This window comes from Spermophilus citellus (assembly GCF_964194105.1).
Source record: "Spermophilus citellus genome assembly, chromosome: 6".
Classification (NCBI taxonomy): domain Eukaryota; kingdom Metazoa; phylum Chordata; class Mammalia; order Rodentia; family Sciuridae; genus Spermophilus; species Spermophilus citellus.
This window is the reverse complement of record NC_138187.1, coordinates 9,033,043-9,054,488: the sequence shown is the minus strand read 5'-3', so window position 1 is coordinate 9,054,488 and position 21,446 is coordinate 9,033,043. Positions and strand designations below refer to the sequence as shown.

The window sequence follows — 21,446 nt, the reverse complement described above, 5'->3', positions numbered from 1 at the left end:
TGAACAAGTGGATCCCAACAAGCCATGGGAGTGCCCTGGGACTCCCTACCAGAGCACACCTGGAATGTAACCGTTGAAGTTCCTTTAAAACTCTCCTGTCCCTCCTGATGGGGAGAATCACAGCTTTTGGGACAGGAGTCCCCTGTGTTTCTCCTTTGCCAGCAAAGCAATAAATCTTCTTTTTTTCTTTTTCTCAAAACCATGTCCTCATTTTTGGACTGGCATGAGGACAAGGACTGAGCTTTCAGTTACAACCCCAGAAGCCTAGGGGCTACAAGTAGCACATTCACCCTCATACACCCAGGATTCTGGATAGGACAGTCCTATATTCTACAATTCAGCACCAGGGCAGAGGTCTGTGTGAGCTTCAGGCTACACAGTCACTCAGGCACCCCTAGGGATTCTGGGTAATATAGTCCAGTGTTTTGACTGTACATCCCTCCTCGGAGGGCCACCAAAGCTGCAAACCCCATTCTTTCCCAGGTGAAAAACTATACTCCCATGGATGAAAACATTCTGAAATCCCATGGAACGTCAGCACTCAGGGGGCTGGAGATATAGCTCAGTTGGTAGAGTGCTTGCCTTGCAGGTCCAAGGCCCTGGGTTCAATCCCCACACAGCAAAAAAAAAAAAAAAAAAAAAAAAAAAAAAAGCACTCAGGAGCTCAAATCCTTTGTCAAGGAGCTCTCCTGGTTAGCTCAGACCTGAATAGAGCAGGCAACATCTGCAGGTCACAGCTGGTGTCACTTCCTCCCCTTTGCAGTTCTCTTGGGCCCTGGATGTAGCTGGGGTCACCTCAGTCCCCCGAAGGTCTTGTCAGCCCTGGAAAGTGCTGACCCTCTACAGCTCTTGGAGCATCCTCAGGATGCTCCACAGGAGGCACAGGCTTCTGCCTTTATTCTTGTAGTCTTGCACCAGGCAAGGAAAGATGTCATTTCATGAACTGTAGGGATCAAAGGCTGGCCCTGCCTCATATAACAAGCTTGGTGATGAACAGAATCCCAATTTGCTGCAGCAGTCCTGGGCAAGCCAGGGCCTCTGTCTGTACGTGCTTTACCAGCCACAGCAGGCTCCTCACCAAGTCACAGTGTCCTCCAAGTCCCTTCCCAGCGCTACGCGTGCATGTGCTATATCAGCAGCTTCCAGAGCAGTTGTCCCTACTGTGCTTCACCAGCCACAACAAGCTCATCACCAAGTCAGAGCATCCTCCAAGTCTCTTCCCAGTGCTATACATGCATGTGCTTTCACATCAAGCTGAGACTCCACACTTAATGAAGTGCAAATATTAAAAAAATTGTGCTGACATTCCTTGAAGTCCCACCCCAGTGCAGACTCTGTTGATACAAAATCTACTTGGTTCATTGGAGTAGGAGACATAAATGCCACCATTTTAGCTAGAGATTGGTTTGGTCAGCTGTCACTGAAGCCAGATTTAAAGATAGGTGTTAAACCACGACGCAAAGAAAAGACCACCAACTCCAATTTAAATCAAATTAAAGCAAGCTTGTAATTCCGACCTGCTGGGGCTGTCTCTCCCGAAACCCATGGGAACAGAAGACAGCCCCGCAGCTCTCAAGGAGGGCAGCTTTAAAGCACAGAAAGTTGCAAAAAGTAGGGGAACAGAACTTACAGATAACAGAATTTTGTAAAGCATAACACAAAGGCAGATAGTAAATTAATGGTCCAGCACTTAGGGAGTAAATTTAGATCCCAACATCAGAATTTATGAGGTGCCACTAGAGTTTCAGAGAGGATTGTTATCTGCTCAGGGAAAGCCAGGCATGGGTAAGTCCAAGGAACAGGCAGGCATTCCAAGCAAGTTTAGAAATCGCAATAATTTATAGTAAAGCTGAAATTAACTTGTTATGCCTATGTGGTGAGATGGCTCCCAAACTTAAGAGGGAATTATGCTGGGTTTATCAATAAGTAGTTAACAGGTAATTTAGGTATAATATCAAGTCTAATAAAGAAAATGGGTGGGCTGGGGTGGTGGGCTCAGCGGTAGAGCGCTTGCCTAGCATGTGTGAGGCCCTTGGTTTGATCCTCAGCACCACATATAAATAAATTAAATAAATGTGTAAGGCCAGCCTCGACCTAAAGGAGGCAGATTTTAAAAGGGTCAATAAATTGAGATTTTGCTCCCAGTGGAACCCTTAGACCAGCAGAGTGGGTCTAAGGAGAAGCCCGCTGGGCCTGGACTGGACTGGAATTTTTATTGGGCTTAGGGCAGGAAAGGGGGTTTTTAGAGTCCCTGGTCCTATTGGAGTTGGGGTAAAGGGGAGCTGGCTAAGACCCAGGATTGGCCAGGAGAACCTGCTGATTGAAAGGCGGTCCCATCAGTGCCTAATTGGTGTTTCTTTCCGGTACATGCGCAGGTTGCTTAGTGCTTTGTTCCTAAGTCACCACCATGGGCCTGACAGCTACCACATCTCAAGCTAATAACAGGTGCTGTGCCCCTTAATCCTAATGTAATATTCATATGATACCATCTCTAACTAATATAATAGGTGCTGTGAGATGAGTCCTTGCTTCCCCGTATGCTGAAGTATAACACCAGAGAAGCACACCGAGGCAAGTGGAGAGTGGAGAGTGAAAGGCTTTATTAAAGGACAGCAGAAAAGACTTAACCCCGGAGAAAGAAGGACAGCAGAAAGGACTTAACCCCGGAGAAAGAAGGGGACCTGAAAAACAGAATCCGTGGAAAGGGAGGTCTTTCCTCTTTTAAATCGAAGGTCTTCTTTTGTCCTCCCACATTCCTGTCCTTTATTTCCCTCTATCCTACATGTGAGGGGGGATGCTGGTGGGAAGGCCAAAAGGTGAGAAACAGGTGGACTATTGGGCAGGGAGGAGGGATCTGGGCGGGAAGGGCCTAGGGTGGTTTGATTGCTGGGAGCTATTCCATTAACAGTTCTTTAGGACTGGGAGGGAGGAAAGGAGGGGGAGGGAAGGGGAGAGGGGGAGGAGGAGAGGGATGGGAGGGGGCGGGGCCTTGGGGACTTTAACATTTCAATTCCCCAGGTGTTGTTCTGGTTCCCTCCCACTCAGATGGAACTCCATTTTCTTTATGGACTCCATTTTTTATATGGTCTCCATTTTCTTTATTGGACTCAATATTAGACCTGATTTACCTAACTACACTAACTACCTATCTTTAAATCTGGCTTCAGACTGACTCAGTTTCATAGGCTTCACTCCTAGTTCCTGGCTCTTGGCGTGCGGTGAGGCAGAACATCGTGTGGGAGCATGTGATTGAGCAAAGCCACTCTCCTCACAGCATCAAGAAGGAGAAAGGAAATGTCTGTGGAAAAACATCCCCTCAGGGACACGCCCCCAGTGACCTCTTTCCTCCCACCTGGCTGTACTTCCAACAGTTCCCACCACCTCCTACAGCGCCTCCAGCTGGGGACCAAGCCTGCAATGCACAAGCCTTTGGGGAATATTCCAGATACCAAACTGATAAAAGAAAAAGAAAGAGTTAGCGAATTTGAAGTGCAGTGACAGAAATGATGCAAGGTGACCAACAGAAAGAAAACAAGTGAAAAAAAATTAACAGCTCATTTAAAGTACAATTATTCTTTCCGAAATCCTTCAGTGCACATATATTCTTCGTTCAGACTTGACTGACTCAATACAGCTCAGATGAAAGTCTCCCAAGCTTGATCTGTAGATTCAGTGCAATACCAAATTCCCAGAAAACTGCTTCTGAACCCAGAATGGGTGACGCTGACTGCAAGAGGACAAGCTTGACAAACTCCACATCTGGATGCCAGAACCAGTCAAAAGGCTGACACCGTGAAGAGAATGTGACACTGGTGAAGGAAGAGACAGACTCCAGTGGAGGTGGACAGAGAGCCCAAACACATGCTCATATGGTTCACCTGACTCCTTTATCTCAATGTCAAAGTACTTGGAAAAGGTAGAAAAGTTGGTGTATCAAAACTCAAACATGCTCAGTGTGCACACCTGTAATTCCAGCAACTTGAGAGGCTGAATTGGCCAGTATGGGCTACTTAGCAAGACCCTGTCTCAAAATTCTAAAAAAAATGGGCTGGGGCTATAGCTCAGTGGCAGAGTGCTTGCCTCACATGTGTGAGGCACTGGGTTCAATCCTCAGCACAACATAAAAATAAAATAAAAAATAAAGGCATGTTGTCTATCTATAACTACCAAAAAAATGTTTTTTTAATTAAAGGGCTAGGGATTCAACTCAGTAGTCAAGTTCCCCTGGTACTGGGTTTAACCCCCAGTGCTAAAAAAACAAACAAACAAAAAAAAAAAATGCAACAATAAGAAAATAAACCCTCCAATTACAAAGAGATACAGATTGGAATAGAGATATCACCAAAGAAGATATGCAGGGCTGGGGTTGTGGCTCAGTGGTAGAACACTTGCCTAGCATGTGGGAGGAACTGAGTTCAATTCTCAACACTGTACTAAAAAAAAAAAAAAAAAAAAAGTCCATCTACAGTTAAAAATATTAAAAGGAGGAGGAGGAGGTGGTGGAGGAGGTGGTGGAGGAGGAGGAGGAGGACATGCAGATGGCAAAGCATGGAAAATAATGCTGAGCTCCACTTGCCATGAGGAGAAAATGACAAAAACAGCAAGAGGGCACTGCCATGCAGTCTCCACTGTGGAGGATGTGAACAACAGGGGCTCATGCATTCTGGGGGAGGGCACAGAAGTTGGCCACTGTTGAAACAGTTTGGCAGTTTCTCACCATAGGGCTCAACACTCATGATACTAAGAATTCAGACAACTGCCTTGAAAACCCATGTCTAAATACAGCATGCAGTGGCACACAGCAGTCGTGTTCACAATGGTCGAGAACTTTAAGGAATCAGGATGTACCTCAATAGGTGGGTCAATAACAGAACTGCACAGCATCCATGTCATGGAGGCCTGGGGACTCTGAGCTCCCCCAGGCCTCTGCTCTGGCCCACACCTGAGCCACCTGGACTCCCCTTGTCTTTGTGCCTCACAGTGAGGCAAAGTGGGTTCTATATGGAGACACCTGTAGATGCAGAGGATAAACTCAGGAGAATGCAGGGACAAACCCAAGTCTGCATCTTTGCCCACAGAAGTCTCCTGGGGAAGGACAGCCAGACCTGGAGGCAACCCCAGGAGCCCCATAGGACCACACCTACCAGGTAGAACCTGGAGGCAGCTCCTGGACCCACCTCTGATCAGCTTGGAAGACCTCGTACCATACCTTCATTTCCCCAAGCAACTTCTGTTTATCTCTTTTCACAGGCATCAACTGCCTCCTGAGCTTGGATTCTGTTAGTTTGTTCAGTCTGTGCCACAGGCTAGTCCTGATGCAGAACCTCTAAAATTCACTGTTCTGATTATTCCACAACATAATTTTGGGCGTTTAAGCTGAAATGGAGCCTGCCATCCCAGGCCTTGATCTGAAAGCATGGCACCATGGTCAGAATGTTTGCCTTCCAGATTTCATGTGTTAGAAACATAATCCCCAAAGTCCTGAAGCCCAGAAAGCATAGGGCTGGACAAACCACCCCTCCCACCTCCTCCAGCTGCCCCCCTTGCAATTTGAAATAGCCAAGATGTCCCTTTTAATCTCAGCAGGGAAAGTGCCTCAAGAAGGCATAGGAGAGGATGCTCCACGTGGTCATGGTGTCTCACCGGTGTCCACTGGGCCCAGCTGGCCCTTTATGGGAGTGAGGGTAGAATAGCTTGGGTCCACAACCCTCTTCTGAGGGAAGACTGGGACAAAGCCAGAAGGGTGGAGGGAAGGGACGGGCTGGCTGTCAGGATGCTGAGGGTGAGGCTCCTCCCCACAGGAGCACAGAGGCTGAGAAGGGCTTCCTGCTTCCATCTAGTCTCTGGCCACTACACAGGTGCCCCTTCCCAGGAGGTCCAGTTGAGCCAAGGGTCAGCTCCAGGGACTTTAGTCCATTTTCGCCAAAATGGACATGATGCAATGGAGTCACAGTTCTAGAACTTTCAGGACTGAGCCTGTGGCATGTCCAGAGTAGAAGGCAGCTCCTCCTGCAGTCCGTGACCATGACCAGCTCCCTCACAGGTGTCTCCCTGCTGGGACTCTGCACCCTGTTGGCTGCAGGAAGGGCCACAGGCTGAAGCTGGGATGGGCCACGTACTCTGTGTGTTTCCTGAGAGGGCTGAGGGCTGACACCCCCTGTAGCAGCCCAAGGCACAGTAGTCACTGCCTCTGCCCTGGGAGTCTGGGGGAGCTGGCCTGGTGAGGGACACAAAGGCCCAGTCCTCCTGTGGCAGGTAGGCTGACTGTTCCCCCAACTCCACACATCCTGCTGGCTGCACACTCACTGAGCTCAGGGCTTCTGAGAGACCAGGACCAGTGCCCTCCTGCTCCTCCAGGCTTGAGGATTGCCTGGAGCGTGCCAGGCCATAGGTGAGCAGTGTGATGGCCTCCCAGATGCTGGACTCTGAGGCTCCTTGCAGGGTGTTGACACAGTCCTGAGTCAGCTGTAGGCTAGCTCCATGGGTCCCTATCCAGGTCTGGAACAGAGCACAGGGGGGAGGGAAGGGCTTAAGCAGCAGGTTCAGAGCTCACATGGGGCAGCTACTTTACCCTGGGCAGGCCCAGCCCTCCTCCTTCTCCAGGAAGCTCTCCTGCCTTCCACCATAGGCCAAGAGCACCTGTGCCCAGAACATTCCATCTTTCCCCATGTGCCAGCCTGGCATCAGCAAGGACCTTGAGTGCTCCCTCAGTACTCCCAAGCCTTGAGCCCTGCACTCACGGCAGCCTGAACCAGGGTAAAGTTGATGACAGGTGCTAAGGACAAAGCTAACCTCTGAGAGCACACTGCCAGGGTCTTCCAGCAGCTACAAAGCCTGGGCACCCCAAAGAACCCCACTTACACACAAGGCAAGAGATGCAGTCAGGACCCTCTCTGGAACCACTGGAAGCCCTTACCTCCAAAATGAATCTGTTCCCTCAGTGGAACCAAAGCCTCCACCAAATGCACCACACACTACACCCTCCATCTGCTTCCTGGAGAGCTGACCTATATCTAGCACCATACCTATACCTGCACCCCATCCCTGAAGTCTGAATCGCCTGGCAGCTGCCATGGTTCTGCAGAAAAGGGGTCAGTGCCTATAACTGGGATGGCACAGCCCAAGGGCCAACTACTTCTGCCTGCTCAGCCTGTCCTCTTGATAGGACAGCTGCCTGGGCTCTTGACATCACATCCACTGGCTTGGGGAAGAGTGGAACTCCCTCCAGAGCCAAGTGCCCAGTTTTGAGCTACAACTTATACTTTTGGACAACAGAAAACTAGTCTCCCTATTGAGAGAACAAAGGATGTTTTTGCATAATTAGCTGGAGACCGTGTGAAGGGGACATCCCTGGCCACAGGGTGGAGCAAGATCCTGGAGAAGAGCAGGGTCAGCTTGGCCTGGACCTTAGGGAAGAACTCAGCACTGAGAGGGGAAAGACAGAGACCACCAAGGGAGACTTTCCTCTCCCGACCTCCTCTCAGGGAGCATGAACTGCCAATCCAACAGAGGTAGGGGGCTACAAAAGTGATCTGAGGCTCTCCCTCCCAGGCCCACAATAGGGAAATACAGGGTGCACTCATGTGCAATGGTGCCAGGGAGATACCCAGGGGCCCATAAGGTACCAGACACTTCACGGTGGCCACCAAAGAAGAAGTCAGAGGTCCTATTAGGGCCAGGACAGTAGTACAAGCCAAAGACCCTTCCCCATAGCCACAGGACAAAAACCTTTGGGGAAGAGGAGGTGAGAAGAAGGAATGAGATGGGGTGGGTGCAGACAGCCCATAATATGCTTTCATTTCCCTCAGTAGCAGAGCAGACAAATGAAAGTTTAATTTCCCATCAAGAATGGAACTGGGGGCTGGGGTGGTGGCTCAGTGGTAGAGCGTTCACCTAGCATGTGTGAAGCCAGGGTTCGATCTTGAGCACCACAAAAAGATAAATAAATAAAGGTATTGTGTCCATCTACAACTAAAAACTATTTAAAAAATAAAAAAAGAATGGAACTGGAGCTAGGGTTATGGGTCAGTGGCAGAGCGCTTGCCTAGCATGTGTAAAGCACTGGATTCAATCCTTAGCATAGCATAAAAATAAATAAAAAACAATTATTTTTTAAAACATCATCACAAAAAAAAAAAAGAAAGAAAGAATGGAAGTGGAGGCCAAGGAACAAAAAGAAATCAGCAGTGAAAATACAGTTAAATTATTACCATTTGAGACAGTGTGTCAATTTGGACCCACAAACTATACAAAAAAAAAAGACCAGCCCAGCCCCCATCCAAGCCCACACCTGCACAGGTCAAATCTTGGAGCCATATCTGCTCCCATGCTCTGCAGTGCCCTCTGCACACACCTGGAAGTTCCCGTTGTGCACAGTGTAGAGGGGCTGGAAGAACACTGCTGGTGAAGGCACGTTCTGGCGGAAGGTTTTCTTCACCCTGAGGCCAGGAAGGGACAGTCAGAGCCTGCAGAGACCCTAGTACAGGCTCCTCCCAAGGCCACACTCCAGAAAGTCTGAGGTCACTGCAGAGACCGGAGCTCTCGTCCAGCCAGAAGATGTCAACCTGCCTCACCCAGGCTGCTGCCCCTCTCTCCCTCTTGCTCCTCAGAGGACTGGGCATGATGGTTCACTTCTGTAGTCCCAACTTCTCAGGAGGCTGAGGCAGGAGAGTTGCTTGAGCCCAAGAGTTCAAGATCAGCTTTGGCAACATAGCAAGATTCATTCTCAAGAACAAACCAACCCACCCACCCTATGGACAAACCCACCCTCAGGGCAAAACACAAATGGCAGGCTGTGACCTCTCTGGCTAATGCCCCATAGAACTGATTTATACCAAGGCATATGTCTTTTCCAGGTGAGCTGCAGCCACAGAGTCAGTGCCTGGAAGTGGCCAGTCCTGCCCTCAGCCCTCAGAGCCAGTAGCTCCAGGAACTGCATGTGTGCTGCTGGCAGATAAGCCCAGCTCCCAATCCACCTGATCACCCAGCTGCCTGCCCAAGAGGAGGCCATGCAAGGCTCCAACCCCATAGGGCCAGCTCAACCTCGCTGACCTCCCAGGGCCTAGCCCCTGGAGTTCACCTCAGGGATCACCACTCAAATCCCATCTTCTCTGCCTAAGACCCTGGCAACTCCTTCTGAGGTGTTCTGTCTCCTCACCCTCACTCAAGTCAAATCACCTGTACATCAGTGGTCCATTCTAACCACCTGAACCAAATGGTGTGGCATCACATGCCGCTCTCTTCCAGTGCTCTAAGGAGAAGCTGGCACCCTCCCCATGCCCTCCTGCCCTGTGTCAGTCCTCTTGTTCTCTCCATCATTTGTCTGCAGCTGGACAGTCTCCTCCTCAGTCCCAGATAAGGCTCCTGTGACCTCAAAACCTGACACGTGGTACATAAGGTGTGGGGGCTTATCTTGCTCTCTGAAGTGTCTTTCAGGGATGAGAACACGGTCCTGTGCACCCCAGTTGCCCAAAATAGCACTTCAATACAACATGTGAACAGTGGGCAAACCAAGCAACATCCCCAGTGCCAGGAGACAAGGACCTCAGGTTCCTGAGTCCCAGGAACTCTGGGTCTCTCCACAGTTGGTGGGGACCAAGCATATCACATGTTCAGGTTTACCACAGCACTCCCTCCCTTCTCTCCCCTGTCAACGTGGGGACACACCCACAATGGCCCAGTATGGACACTTGAAAACCCAACTCCATTCAGCACCAGACAATGTAGAGGGAAGGAAAGGAGCAGGGGGGTTGGCCTTATGTCCCAGACACCACATACCTACACATGCACAGACTGATATGCCCACACACATGCACACAACTAAAACATGCATACACTAAGACATTCACATGTACACACTCACATGTACATGCTAAGACATTGTGTGTGCATGCACTGATAGTCAAGTGTACAGACTCACACACACACAGTAGCCACCTACCTGGGTGACAGCTTGAACAGGAGGTAGGTCAGGCCAGTCAGAAGGAGAAAGACAGGTACAGCAATAAAAGTGCTGTCTATCCAGCCCCAGGATGGGACCAGGAGACCTGTGGTCAGGAAAGGAGAGGTTCCCCCCAAGCCCACCTGACAAAGGGCCCCTATCAGTTCCCTGGGCCAAAGAGGAAAGAATTTGGGATGGCCTCGGAGGTTAGTGCAAAGTCCCTGGGGTGAGTCTCACTCTTGGCCCGCCCCTCCATCTGCCACACGGCTGGTGGTCAGGTCGTTGAGCCTTCCCAGCAGCACTATGCACAGGGTCAGCCTCACCCTCACTAAAGAGACTGAGCCCCATCTGGCATAGAGTTCTAGGTCACACTCACTCCCAATGGTAGCCACTAGATGCAGGCTCCTAGGAGCCCAGGGTGTGTTTCCCCTTGCACATCTCAGACTGCAGGAGAAGGGGCCTTGGGGTGAAAAGTAAAGGGGTAGGATGGACAGAAGAGTGGAGGCCAAGCTGTGGATGAGCAGCCGCCATGTGGACCCACCTCCTCGCTGGGGCGAGGGGAAGCACACAGATTGGCTCCACTCACTCCACTGGCCCTCATGACGCTCCTCCTCAGTCACATCGTCCTCCAGCATGGCCATCCGCACACGCAGCCTGGCCTCATAGGTAGACCCAGGGTTCAACTCGATGGCTTCAAGGATGAGAAAGGCCACCCCCACAATGCGGTCCTTGTGCCGGGCCTGCTGCAGAGCCAGGGAGAGTGAGCAGGTACCAGGTGTGGGGCTGGGTCCAGCTGGAGAGTGCACACAGCAGACCACTCACACACACACACATGTGCACACTCACACACAGACACACCCCTGCTCACACACACACACACACACACACACACATCTACAGGCACATTTCACACTCACACACTCAGGCACCCCAGTACACACTCACACATGTAGACACAAAGCACAGGCACACTCATGTACACTCACATACAAACACACAAACACATCCACGCACAGGCATGCTCACCACCCACTGTGTGCACACATACACACATACACCGGCATACTTATATACATGGGGATGATGCGTGTACACACACACCGGGCTCTGGCCCCCTCCCCTCCTTACCATTCATGGCAGCCACTCTGGGGAAGAAAAGACCCAGGGGAGCAAGCCAAAGCGTTACCTCCCAGGCCTCTTCCTGCCTCTTAAGGGCCAGCTCATAGCTGAGAAGTGTTGTCATTGGCTCCAGGGCAGGGCTGATGGTCCAGGTGAGGACACAGGAGCCAGAGCTGATGTTGCTGTGCAGGTCAGAGGGAGGGTCCAGCTTAACTGAAACAGAATGGATATGTGAGGCCTTCAGCATGCCAAGATCTAGGGCACTAAGATTCCCGTGATGCATGGTGAAGGCCCCCTCAAACCAGGGGAGTCACTGGAAGACAGGGACAGAACAACTATCCTAGCCCCTGTAGCAAGGAGGTTTCCCAATGCTGCTCCCCTTTCCTTCACACTCTGCTGCTGGACTCCTTCCTGCTCTGACCGGAGTGCATTTCTAGTGATGTGAACCCAACTCAGCCCCCACCCCAGCTGGCCCTGCATCTTCATCCTCTGCCCAAACCCTGGCCCTGCAGTAAGTAGCACATGGCCATCCCCTCCCAGGGTCACCTGCTTCCAACCCCAGGTCTCCCTTGGCAAGGACTCAGGACCACAGGGGTCACAGGCTGAGGTCCCTGCCCCCACCCACCAAGCAGTAGGCTGGCCCTGGGAAGGCACCCCTGCTCACCATGTCTCCGGGGCAGGTACTGTGGGTCCACCAGGCTGACCTGCTCCTTCCCAGAGACACAGCGGTGGAGAGTGATGGTGAAGTTGTCAGAGGGCAAGAGCACCTCCTCAGGGGGCAGCTCCAGGGTGCAGGCACTACCTTGGAAGATGCACTTGTACTTGCTGCCAGGTGCCTGGTTGCTGGAAAGGCCATATATCAGCACCAGGGCAAGCTGCTTCCAGGGGGGCTGCACTCCCACCCCCACCACCCTTCCCCTCACCTAGTGAAGAGGAGCCAGGGGCCAGAGCCAGGATCCAGGTCTGGGGCAGACCAGTGGCAATCGATCCTGAGGATGTTGTTGGTGAGGCAGGTGAAGGTTCCAGCCCATGGCCCTGGAGATGAGACCATTGGAGCCTGTACCAGGTGCTTCTGGGCAGAGCTGAGGCAGGGGCAAGAGAGGGCCTGACAGCTGAACCCTAACAAGGCAGTCTCCAGAGAATGACCAAGGAGAATCTGTCAAAGGCAGGTCTGGGGGGCCTGGGGGTAATGGGCTCAGTCCATGTACATAGGGAAGTCAGGACCAAGACGAGGGCACAGGAAGCCTAGGGTCAATGGGACCCCGGAGGACAGGTCCTAGCAATCTGGGTCCATTCTTCTCCCAGGGATGCCCCCACTTCCAGCCCCTAGATCTCCATCCAGCTGCCCCACACAGACACCAGTGCCCAGTACTCACCTCCTCCCTCCTCAGGGACAGAAACTCCCCAGCAGGCACAGGTACAGAATAGAAGCCATGTGACCAGATCTCGAATCAGGGCCTCACTCTCCAAGGTCCAACCTGCAAGGGACTAGACTGAGAGGCCTATGCCTCTCTGGGTGGGAAGTTCCCTGAGATTCCACTTAGCAGAGGCTCTGAATGGGATATCACCTTCACCATCACCATTTCCAATGAAAGAAACCAGGCATCCCTGTCCAATCTTCACCAGTAAGAATCCGCAGCTCAGAAGGGTCACTTGACCCAACCAAGGACTGTGGCTTCCATGTGCAAGACACAGCTTCCTGGAGTCTGAGAGCAGCATCTCCATGTATGCCTACAAGGCCCTCTCTGAGACCGCCATCCTCTGCCTGTCCTTCCCCCTAGGCCAGGCCCAGGCCCACACTGAAGGGCAGTCAGGATTGGGGAAAACTGTCAGGCCCACGGAGCTCCTTCCTGGGTGTCACATGGTGTGCCAACTGTGGAAACTGCACTTTGTACTTTGGTTTTGACAATCATGAGAAAGGCTGTTAGGTTCATAACACGAAAGCAGATGCCAAGGAGGGGAAGGGCCTTGACCAGGGGTACACATTAGCCTCCAATCATGCGTAGCTATCGCACTGCCTTTTGCTGCCTTAAATGAAGACCTGTTGTAGCTCTGCCTCAGTAACATGGTTGAGGATGGCAGTAGGTGTCCATGCAACAGATGGCACTTGCCAAAATGCCCATCATCTCTCTATTCCCAGGTGTCCTACACCCCAAGAAGGACAAGCCCCTTTGCTGAGGATCCCTGAGGGAGCCAGAGGTTGACTACAGACAGAGGGATCAGGAAGCTCCTGGCTGTGGGGAAGCTGCTGACGCCCTATCACCCCATTTGCAGCTACAGATGGCTCGCTGATAGCCCCTAAGCAGGAAGCAGGGCCAGCTGGGTTACACAAGCCCGATTAGTGATAAGGAAGAAAAAGGAAGCAGACATGCACACAGATCAGAGCATGCTTACCCCCCAGAAGCCCTCATCCCTCAGCAGGCACAGCTCCAACCCCACCCACCTTAGCACCCCGAGGACAAACCACTGATAAGACCCAATCTTCCCTGGAAAGGAGTATGCACTCTGGCACTACCAGCAGCAGCATGAAAGGCAAGTTCTCCGTGGTAATGTCTGGAAGCTGGGGATGTAGCTCAGTGGTAGAGCACTTGCCTAGCAAGGCAGGCAGGGTCTGTCCCCTCCTGTGATACTTACTGGCACTGTCAGTCCATTCAGGGTGGGAAGGCACCAAGGCCTGGTAAAAGCTCATCACAGCAGCCACTTCCTGCTAAGAGCTGGCCCAGACCCCTGTGGAGACCCTGTCCCAGGAGAGGCACCCACCCAGCCCAGCCACAGGTTGGCCCAGGAGCAGGTGGCTGGAAAGCAGGCAATCAGGTATCTCTCAGCTCCACAGTCCCCCTCTATAGACTAGGTGGGAAGAATAGTGGGCAGGATGCACACAAGAGGAGTGACAGAGAGCTGGGTGCCACCAGCAGCAACCTGGGGAAACTGAGGCCCAGAGAGACCAGGGACTTGCCCCACATGTAGCACATGGCAGCTCTGTTCTTAGCAGGGGTCCTCCTAGCTCCCACACAGCCTGAAGCTGCCTGAGGGCAATGTGTGAGTCCATCAGTACACACCCACTGAGAACCACACAAAGCGGGTGAAGCCTCAGGGCATCACAGATTTCCCTTAAATCACTGCAGACATGGGATGAGACTTTACAGAGGGAGGAAAACCCTGGGCCAGCCAGTCAGCATAGTACCCCTTGGTCCTCCAAGAGGTGCCAGGTTGGCTCCAGGGAAGTCTCAGACAGCAGGTCACAGGATGGCGTGAGAACAAGAGGGGAAGCCAGAGTCTGCATCACCAGAAAGAGGTGGTTCCTGACACCCTGGCTGACACCAGGGACTAGTATGGCCTTCCCCATCAGGTCTGCAAACACAACACGAAGCCCACTGGTCCACATCTGGCCCAGATGGCCTACCTATCCTGGATTTCTGGGATACCATGAATTTGTGGGAGGCCCTGTAGCTGGAACCCTGGCTTTGACCAAGGAGTCTGCCAGCCCCAGGGGAGGGTATCCATATAGGCCCTGCATATATGGTATCCATATTGGCCCTCAGGCCCCACTATTCCTCCCACGCCAGAGCAAGCCACCATCATGGGGGATGTCCAGGAGGCTTTGGACTCCTTAGTGCCTTGCAGAACATGCTCCAAATTGGCTCCACTGGGGACCAGTCACTGTATTCACTTACTGTCACACAAAACCTATTATATATTTTGTGTGTGTGTGTACGTGTGTACGTGTGATTCTGGGAATGAACCCAGGGCCAGGAGAGTGCTCTACACTGAGCCACACCCCAGCCCTGGTTTTTATCTTAATGGGGGAAGACATGAGATCCTGTTTCTCTTGCCTACATCTAAAGCTAGAGGATGTGGAGGCAGATGGATGGAGGTTGCTATTTAAATAAACCCTTGTCCAGCACTGTCTTCTCTCTGCTGGAGGTGAAGAGAGAAATGCAGATTCTAGCTGCCAGAAGCAGCTGCACCCTGGGGAACATGGAGGCTGTGCCAGGAAATAGGGCTGAAAATGGGAGCAGGAGAGAACTCCCTCTTTGGGTCACACAGGATATGGCCTTCTCAGGCACCAGGGGAACTCCCAAAGCTGTTGGGCACAGGTTGGTGATCCTGATGGGTCTGGGTATACATAGGGAGCAGAAGGGACAGTGTGGGCAGGCCAGCTGCTTGAGGACAAAGATAACAGACAAGAGGGGCCAGACACAACGGCTCACACTTGTAATCTCAGTGACTCAAGTTTGAGCAGGAGGATTGTGGGTTTGAGGGCAGCTTCAGCAACGTAGAAAGACCTGTCTCAAAGCAATAAATTTAAAAGGCTGGGGATGTAGCTCAGTGGTAAAACACTCCTAGGTTCAATGCCCAGTACTGGAGGAAGGAGGTACAGGGAGACGCAGAGAAGGTCAGGAATCGGGGAGGGGTTCCTAGAAGCATCTTGCCACACATTTTCTGGCAGGGAGGGTACATGAGGGTCAGATGTCTGGGGGCACACCAAGCTGAAGTTCAGGAGAGAAGAGGGCTGGACCAGAGATGCTAGGTGGATAAGGGCACAGACCCAGGATGGGGGGGGGGGAGGGCAAGGACAGTGCCCAAGGAGCACGGGGGTGGGAGGGGAGGGGTCAGAGAGCCTGCATGGGTGGGCACAAGCCTACCGCCTGGCCCCCTTCACTCTATGCCCTGGGCCTGGCTTCTTCCCCATCATGGTGCTCTCCGCAGCTCGCCTCCAGCCCCCAATCTATCTCCCCAGGCAGAGTGTGCCAGGGCACAGTGCAGGAGCTGATGAGGTTCTCCTCAGGGCCTGGGGAACTATGCCCACTACTCCTGCTGCCTCAGTGGGGGGCAACCCTCTTCCAGCATCCCCCTCACCAGTCCAGCAATCCCCCTGAAGGTGAAGCTCACTGCTCTGTGGAGTCCCAGTAGGGACCGGGCTCCAGGGTGACCTGCAGACTTCTGCTATCTTCTTCCCAAATGTTCCCCCACCTTACTACAGAGGCCACCCTGGTCATCCATGAAGGCAACGATGGGACGGAATTTGAACTCACACCAGGAGGGTTTCCACTGACCTCACAAGGCCAGAGGGGAGCCCAGAACAGCAGGACCATCTCCTCAAGCCCCTCATGAGAACAGCTAGCCCAGAGCTCCAGGGGATGCACCCTCTTCCCTTCTGCCTGCCTGGCTGAGCTGACCCTCCTGGAATCCCACCTGCACCTGCTGCCTCCCAGCTCCTCCTCTGCCCTGAAGCCCCCAGAGGCCTGGGAGCTCAGAGGGGCTTTACCTGCCCCAGGGCCTCACTTATACCTCATGGCCATGACAACGCCATTTGCTCTCATGCCCACAAAGGTCAACTCCGTCACAGAAGAAGTTTCTTCCATAATGAGAAGCACCCTTCCTTCCCCTGTCCAGCTGGAGCATGACCACACAGACCACAATGGTACCCATGCCGCCTGAAGGCCTGGAAATTGCAGTGTATGATTTTATGGTCAGCACTGCAAATTCTACAGTCTCAGATATGCTAAGGCCAGAGCACCAGAGGACGAAAAATTAGGAAGAAGCTCCCAAATGCCACGGTGGTTCCCTGGGCCCAGGGATAGAGGACCACTGGTCTCTCTCTCCTTCCTGAAGTTCATGCTACGGTCAGAGGTTGAGGAACCCAGAATACAGACTCACCTTCCCAAATGCATCTGCCCAGTGCCATTGAGTCTCAGCATCACCAGCCCAGAGGCAACCTGCTGTGACAGTCCTTGATGTGCAGCAAAGCCCCTCACCTGATCCAGGAGATAACCACAGCGGCAGTGACGTGGCCTCATGACAGGCTGACACAGGCCACCCACATCTTAAACCACGGTACAAAGCAGAGTAACCCTCACGGAGCTGAGAGATGCCTGTCACTGCTTACCACAGGCCCTGTGACACTGAGTTGCCAAACCTAGGTGTTAGTGATCTGTCTCCTGACTGGCAGATGGGAGTCCACTGTGCTTCTCCCGAGAACCAGAGCACCACCGTCAAGATGCACTGAACTAGCAGAGGAAGCAAGGACCCTGACAGCAGAGTAGGGCCCTCACCCCTCCCAGGTTTTTCCAGAACCAGAGGTGCAGTTCTTCCACCAACAAGACCAGCTGTGAGCAGCAGGGGCAGGGTGGGTGCGAAACATAAAGGTCAAGCAAACTCAGTCAAGGAAAAAAAACAGCACAGAGGGACTAACTGAAATGGGAGATGCCTACTTAGCGTGCCCAGAGGTGGCCCTTGCCAGCAATTTAGCCAAAATCCTTCCAGACACCTTTTAAGCTCATTCAAATAAGCACATATTCTTAACAGACTCAGACTGTGCTATTGGCAGGTGGCTTCCTTGTACTTCTGGCTATTTGCAACCTCTTTCTAGGTTGTCACAGACAAATCTTCCTCATGCATTGAATGGCAGTATATGTCATGGTTTAATAGTTCCTTAAATGGACTTTTGCACCATTACATACAGTATTTTACATGGAGGTGATGCACAATTCTAGGCATAGATCTCTAATCAACAGAAGGAGTACTTCCATAAAAATGTTTGCCAACAGTGGAATCAGGGGGCCTCAAGGTTGACATTTAAAAACACTCATAGATACCCCAAGTGGCCCTACAAAAACAGGGCACCAACTTCCACTCACACCAGCCCTGTGAGAACACTCATAACCCTTGTTTACAGCAAACATTATCAGTCTTTTTAATCTGTGCTGGTCTGATAGGCAAAGATATTTCAATGTTTTTTTAAATTTTGTACTTCCTTGATAATTAGTTAAGAGAAGCATCTTTTCATGTACATATTGACTATATGTTCTTTGTTGTGCCACATAAGATCATATTTCAGTGTGTGAGAGTGTTCATGCACACATGTGTGCTGTGTGTGTCCTGTGCAGCAGCTCTCTGAAGAGATAGAACCAAAGGCTCAAGTCATGAAGCAGCTTAGCAATGACTGACCAGAGATATATCATATTTATCTACTTTTTTTTTTTAGATTTTTTTGGAGTATCTTTATTCTGCTAAGTCCTTGCTTATATGATACAAATATATAGTAGATTCCACAAAAATACATTTTTTTAAACACAAAAGAGACTTTGTGAACAAAGACTATTGCAATAGGAGACAGGCCCAGAACTCTGTCTAATAAGCTCCACTCCACAAAAACAAAGTGCTGGAGAGTTTTTGAGAACTAAGGGGGAGGAGGTTGAGGCCACCAGGTTTGCTAATTGGCCTTACCAAAAGAAAGTGTGTTCTCCCATCTTTACACCTGGAGCACGGGCACTTCTGAAGTCAAGCCCCTGTCCTGACATGAGAGACTGGGGGATGAGGTACTGTCTTCCTTGACAATTACACTTCCGCAATGGCTCCCAGATCCTTGAGAAAGACATTCCTGGATTAGAAAACGGTCAAAAAGCTTTTAAGAGAGTCTTACATCTGGAAGGGGCTGGAAATTTATAATTAGAATTTATATTTAGAATTTTTCTAAAATGTTCTAAGAAAAGAGGTCAGGAGCCAACAGCCTGTTTCAAATTTGGTTGATCTGAGGTTGGTTGATTAGTATAAATGATCATGGTCACTTGCAATAATTCTATAATATAAAGGAGATGTGTCATTCTCCCAGAGGTCAAGCTCCTCTACTTATCCCACTGCAAGGTATAGGTTACCACGCACAGTGAAGTGAGAAGATGGGGAGCAGAGACTCAGAGCCGGTGAACACAGTGCTTTCCAGGAGGCAGACTCTGGTCTTGGAGGTGCTCACATTCCACGGGGATTCCAAAGCTAACTCCCTTAGTTTTCTGGTGATGCTACAATAGAGTTTACATTTGCTCCCACAACTAACAACTGCCATTCTCTCCTGAGTTTCTCTTTTTTTCCCTTTATGCATGAACTCTCTTAATTTCAGAGGTTCAGTCCACAACAGGTAGGCCAACTCCACAGCTCTGGGTCTGAGGCAAGGCAGGACATCATGATGGATGGGTGTGGCAGAAGAGAGTAGCTCAGGTAGTAGCCACAGGAAGGAGAGAGTGGAAGAGAGAGGGGGAGAGAGAGAGAGAGACACGATGGAGAGGGAGAGGGAGGGAGGGAGGGAGGGAGGGAGAGAGAGAGAGAGAGAGAGAGAGAGAGAGAGAGAGAAAAGGAGAAAGTGTGCAAGACAGCACAAAAGTACATCTTCACCAGTGGATACAGGCGTGAGGTCAGTGCTTCTTCCCCTAGAAAATGCACGAATGGCACACCCCTGATCGCCCACCCTCTTCCACAGCACATGAAGGTACCCAGAAAACAACATCCACAGACAGGCAAGGAAGCCACAGTTATGAAGAGGAGCACCTGGCCAGAGTCACCATGGAAACAAGTCACCAAATGAGGGAGAGGCCTGTTGCCAGGGTCGCATGCTGATTGGACTACAGGAGGAAAACAGGGTCAGCAAACCACACCAGTCAAGTCCAGCCTATGATTTTTTTTAAACCTGTGAATTTAGAAAGATTAATGCTTCTTTTTTCAGTAGTGGGACTGAACCCAGGGCCTTCTACTGAGCTACACCCCCATTCTGCTTCATACACTTGTAAATGGTTGGAATTCTTTATGAACTGCATTAACACATAAAAATCAGGGGTGTGCTGAGGGTGCTTTACCAGAGAGCCACATCCCAAGCTCTTTTATTTATTTTGAGACAGGGTCTCACTGAGCTGCCTCCAACACCTGGGTCTCTGGGATTACAGGTATGTGCCACCATGCCCAGCTTCATTCTCTTCATATATTCTTGCCACCCCTCTCACCCCCTCCAGGACTCCCAGAATGCATGCTGATCCACTTAGTGTAACAGAGGTCCCTTGAGCTCTCTGTTCACTTTTCAGACTCAGTAATTACTGAGTTACTAGCATAACTTCACAGATTTTCTCCTCTGCTCAAATCTACCTTTGTGTCACTCTAGCAAATTTTCATTTCAGTTATCAAACTTTAAGCTCCAGAATTTTTATTTATTTTTTTTGTTTGTTTGTGGTGGTTTTGTGGTGTTTGTTGTTGCTGTTTGTTTGTTTTGTTGGTTTTTTTTTTTTTTTTTTTGGTCTATTGACATTTCCATTTTGTTTGTGTATGTGGAACCCAGGGGCACTCTATCACTGAGCTATGCCTCCAGCCCTTTCTATTTTTTGTTTAGAGGCAGGGCCTTGATAAGTGGCCCAGGTTGGCTTTGAACTTGCAATCTTCCTGCCTCAGCCTCCTGGATACCTGGAATTGCAGGTGTGGCCACCAGACCTGGCCATGCATTTTTTTGACTTGTCCACATCTTCTCTTAGTTGTCCAAGCATCTGTTAAATCAAGTGGTTAAAATCTTTTTCTGTCAAGCCCACAAGCTGGTCTCTCTCAAGAACAATTTCTGTTGGTATTTCATTTGAAGGGACCATCCCTTCCTATTTCTTTCTAACCTTCTGTGATTTCTTACTGAAATCTGGTATTTGCATCTAATAATAACATTATTAGAAATCAGACTCTCCCCTCTGAGGGTTTACTGATCTCTTCTTTGTTGGGGTAAACAGTTGTGCCAAGAGTCCACTAGCCTGAGGTGCTTACGTCTCTGCCCTACTCTGAGCATATGTTGTAACCTCTTCAACTCCCCCATATGTGGTTGGTTTTGAAGGTCCAAGACTTTGAAGTTTTGCTTACAAAAATTGACAAAGAGGGGCTGGGGATGTGGCTCAAGCGGTAGCGCGCTCGCCTGGCATGCGCACAGCCCTGGGTTCGATCCTCAGCACCACGTACAAATAAAGATGTTTGTTGTGTCACCGAAAACTAAAAAAAATTTTTAAAAAATTGACAAAGAGAAAAATGAAGGGATACACAATTGCTGGCTCTCCAAACCCCCTGGGAGTTCTTCAGCTGAAAGGGGTGGCCTGTAGGGCAGGCTGACAATGGCTGCCTGCATGTGCCTGCACCTCCAACGGGAGAGGCAGCAATCACAACACTGGAGGACAAAGCTCTCCTGCTCAATCTGGCCCCTATAGGTGGTAGATGCCGGCATCAGGGCTGGGGGCTGGGGAGCTGCTAGGAGCTCAAGCAGACAAGAGAAAATTTTGGCTTACCAAAGTTAATCACCATCAGTCAACAACCAAGGTTTCACCTGGAAGTTCCAAAACAGTTACATCAGGCAGATTTTGCCAGTGCAGCTGCTGCCTGGGGAGACAGACTCTATCCTCCCGGAACCCCAGGTGTGAACGGAGCCCTACTGGTGCCCGGTGGCACTCACTGGCCAGTGTCCATCACTGTTTCCACAGCACTTCACCATGCTGCTTGGCCTGTGGCACATAGATGGTGCAGTTACCAATGAGGGCTTCAAGGACTGCCACACTGCCACCACATAATATCAGTTTTGCTTATTACCAGTGCATACCCATCT

The 21,446-nt window shown here is 50.8% G+C and overlaps 1 protein-coding gene across 1 annotated transcript; it reads right to left on the bottom strand.

Moving 5' to 3' along the window:
• Window positions 1–5,643: 5,643 nt before the first annotated feature.
• IL9R (interleukin 9 receptor) lies at window positions 5,644–16,748 on the bottom strand (the record flags this gene model as incomplete). Its single annotated transcript, XM_081300324.1, has 9 exons — window positions 5,644–6,498; window positions 8,354–8,438; window positions 9,941–10,046; window positions 10,482–10,683; window positions 11,127–11,272; window positions 11,724–11,902; window positions 11,983–12,094; window positions 12,436–12,537; window positions 16,721–16,748. 9 exons carry the CDS (start codon window positions 16,746–16,748, stop codon window positions 5,965–5,967), a joined length of 1,494 nt encoding a protein of 497 aa, XP_081156450.1. The 3' UTR covers window positions 5,644–5,964.
• Window positions 16,749–21,446: the final 4,698 nt, after the last annotated feature.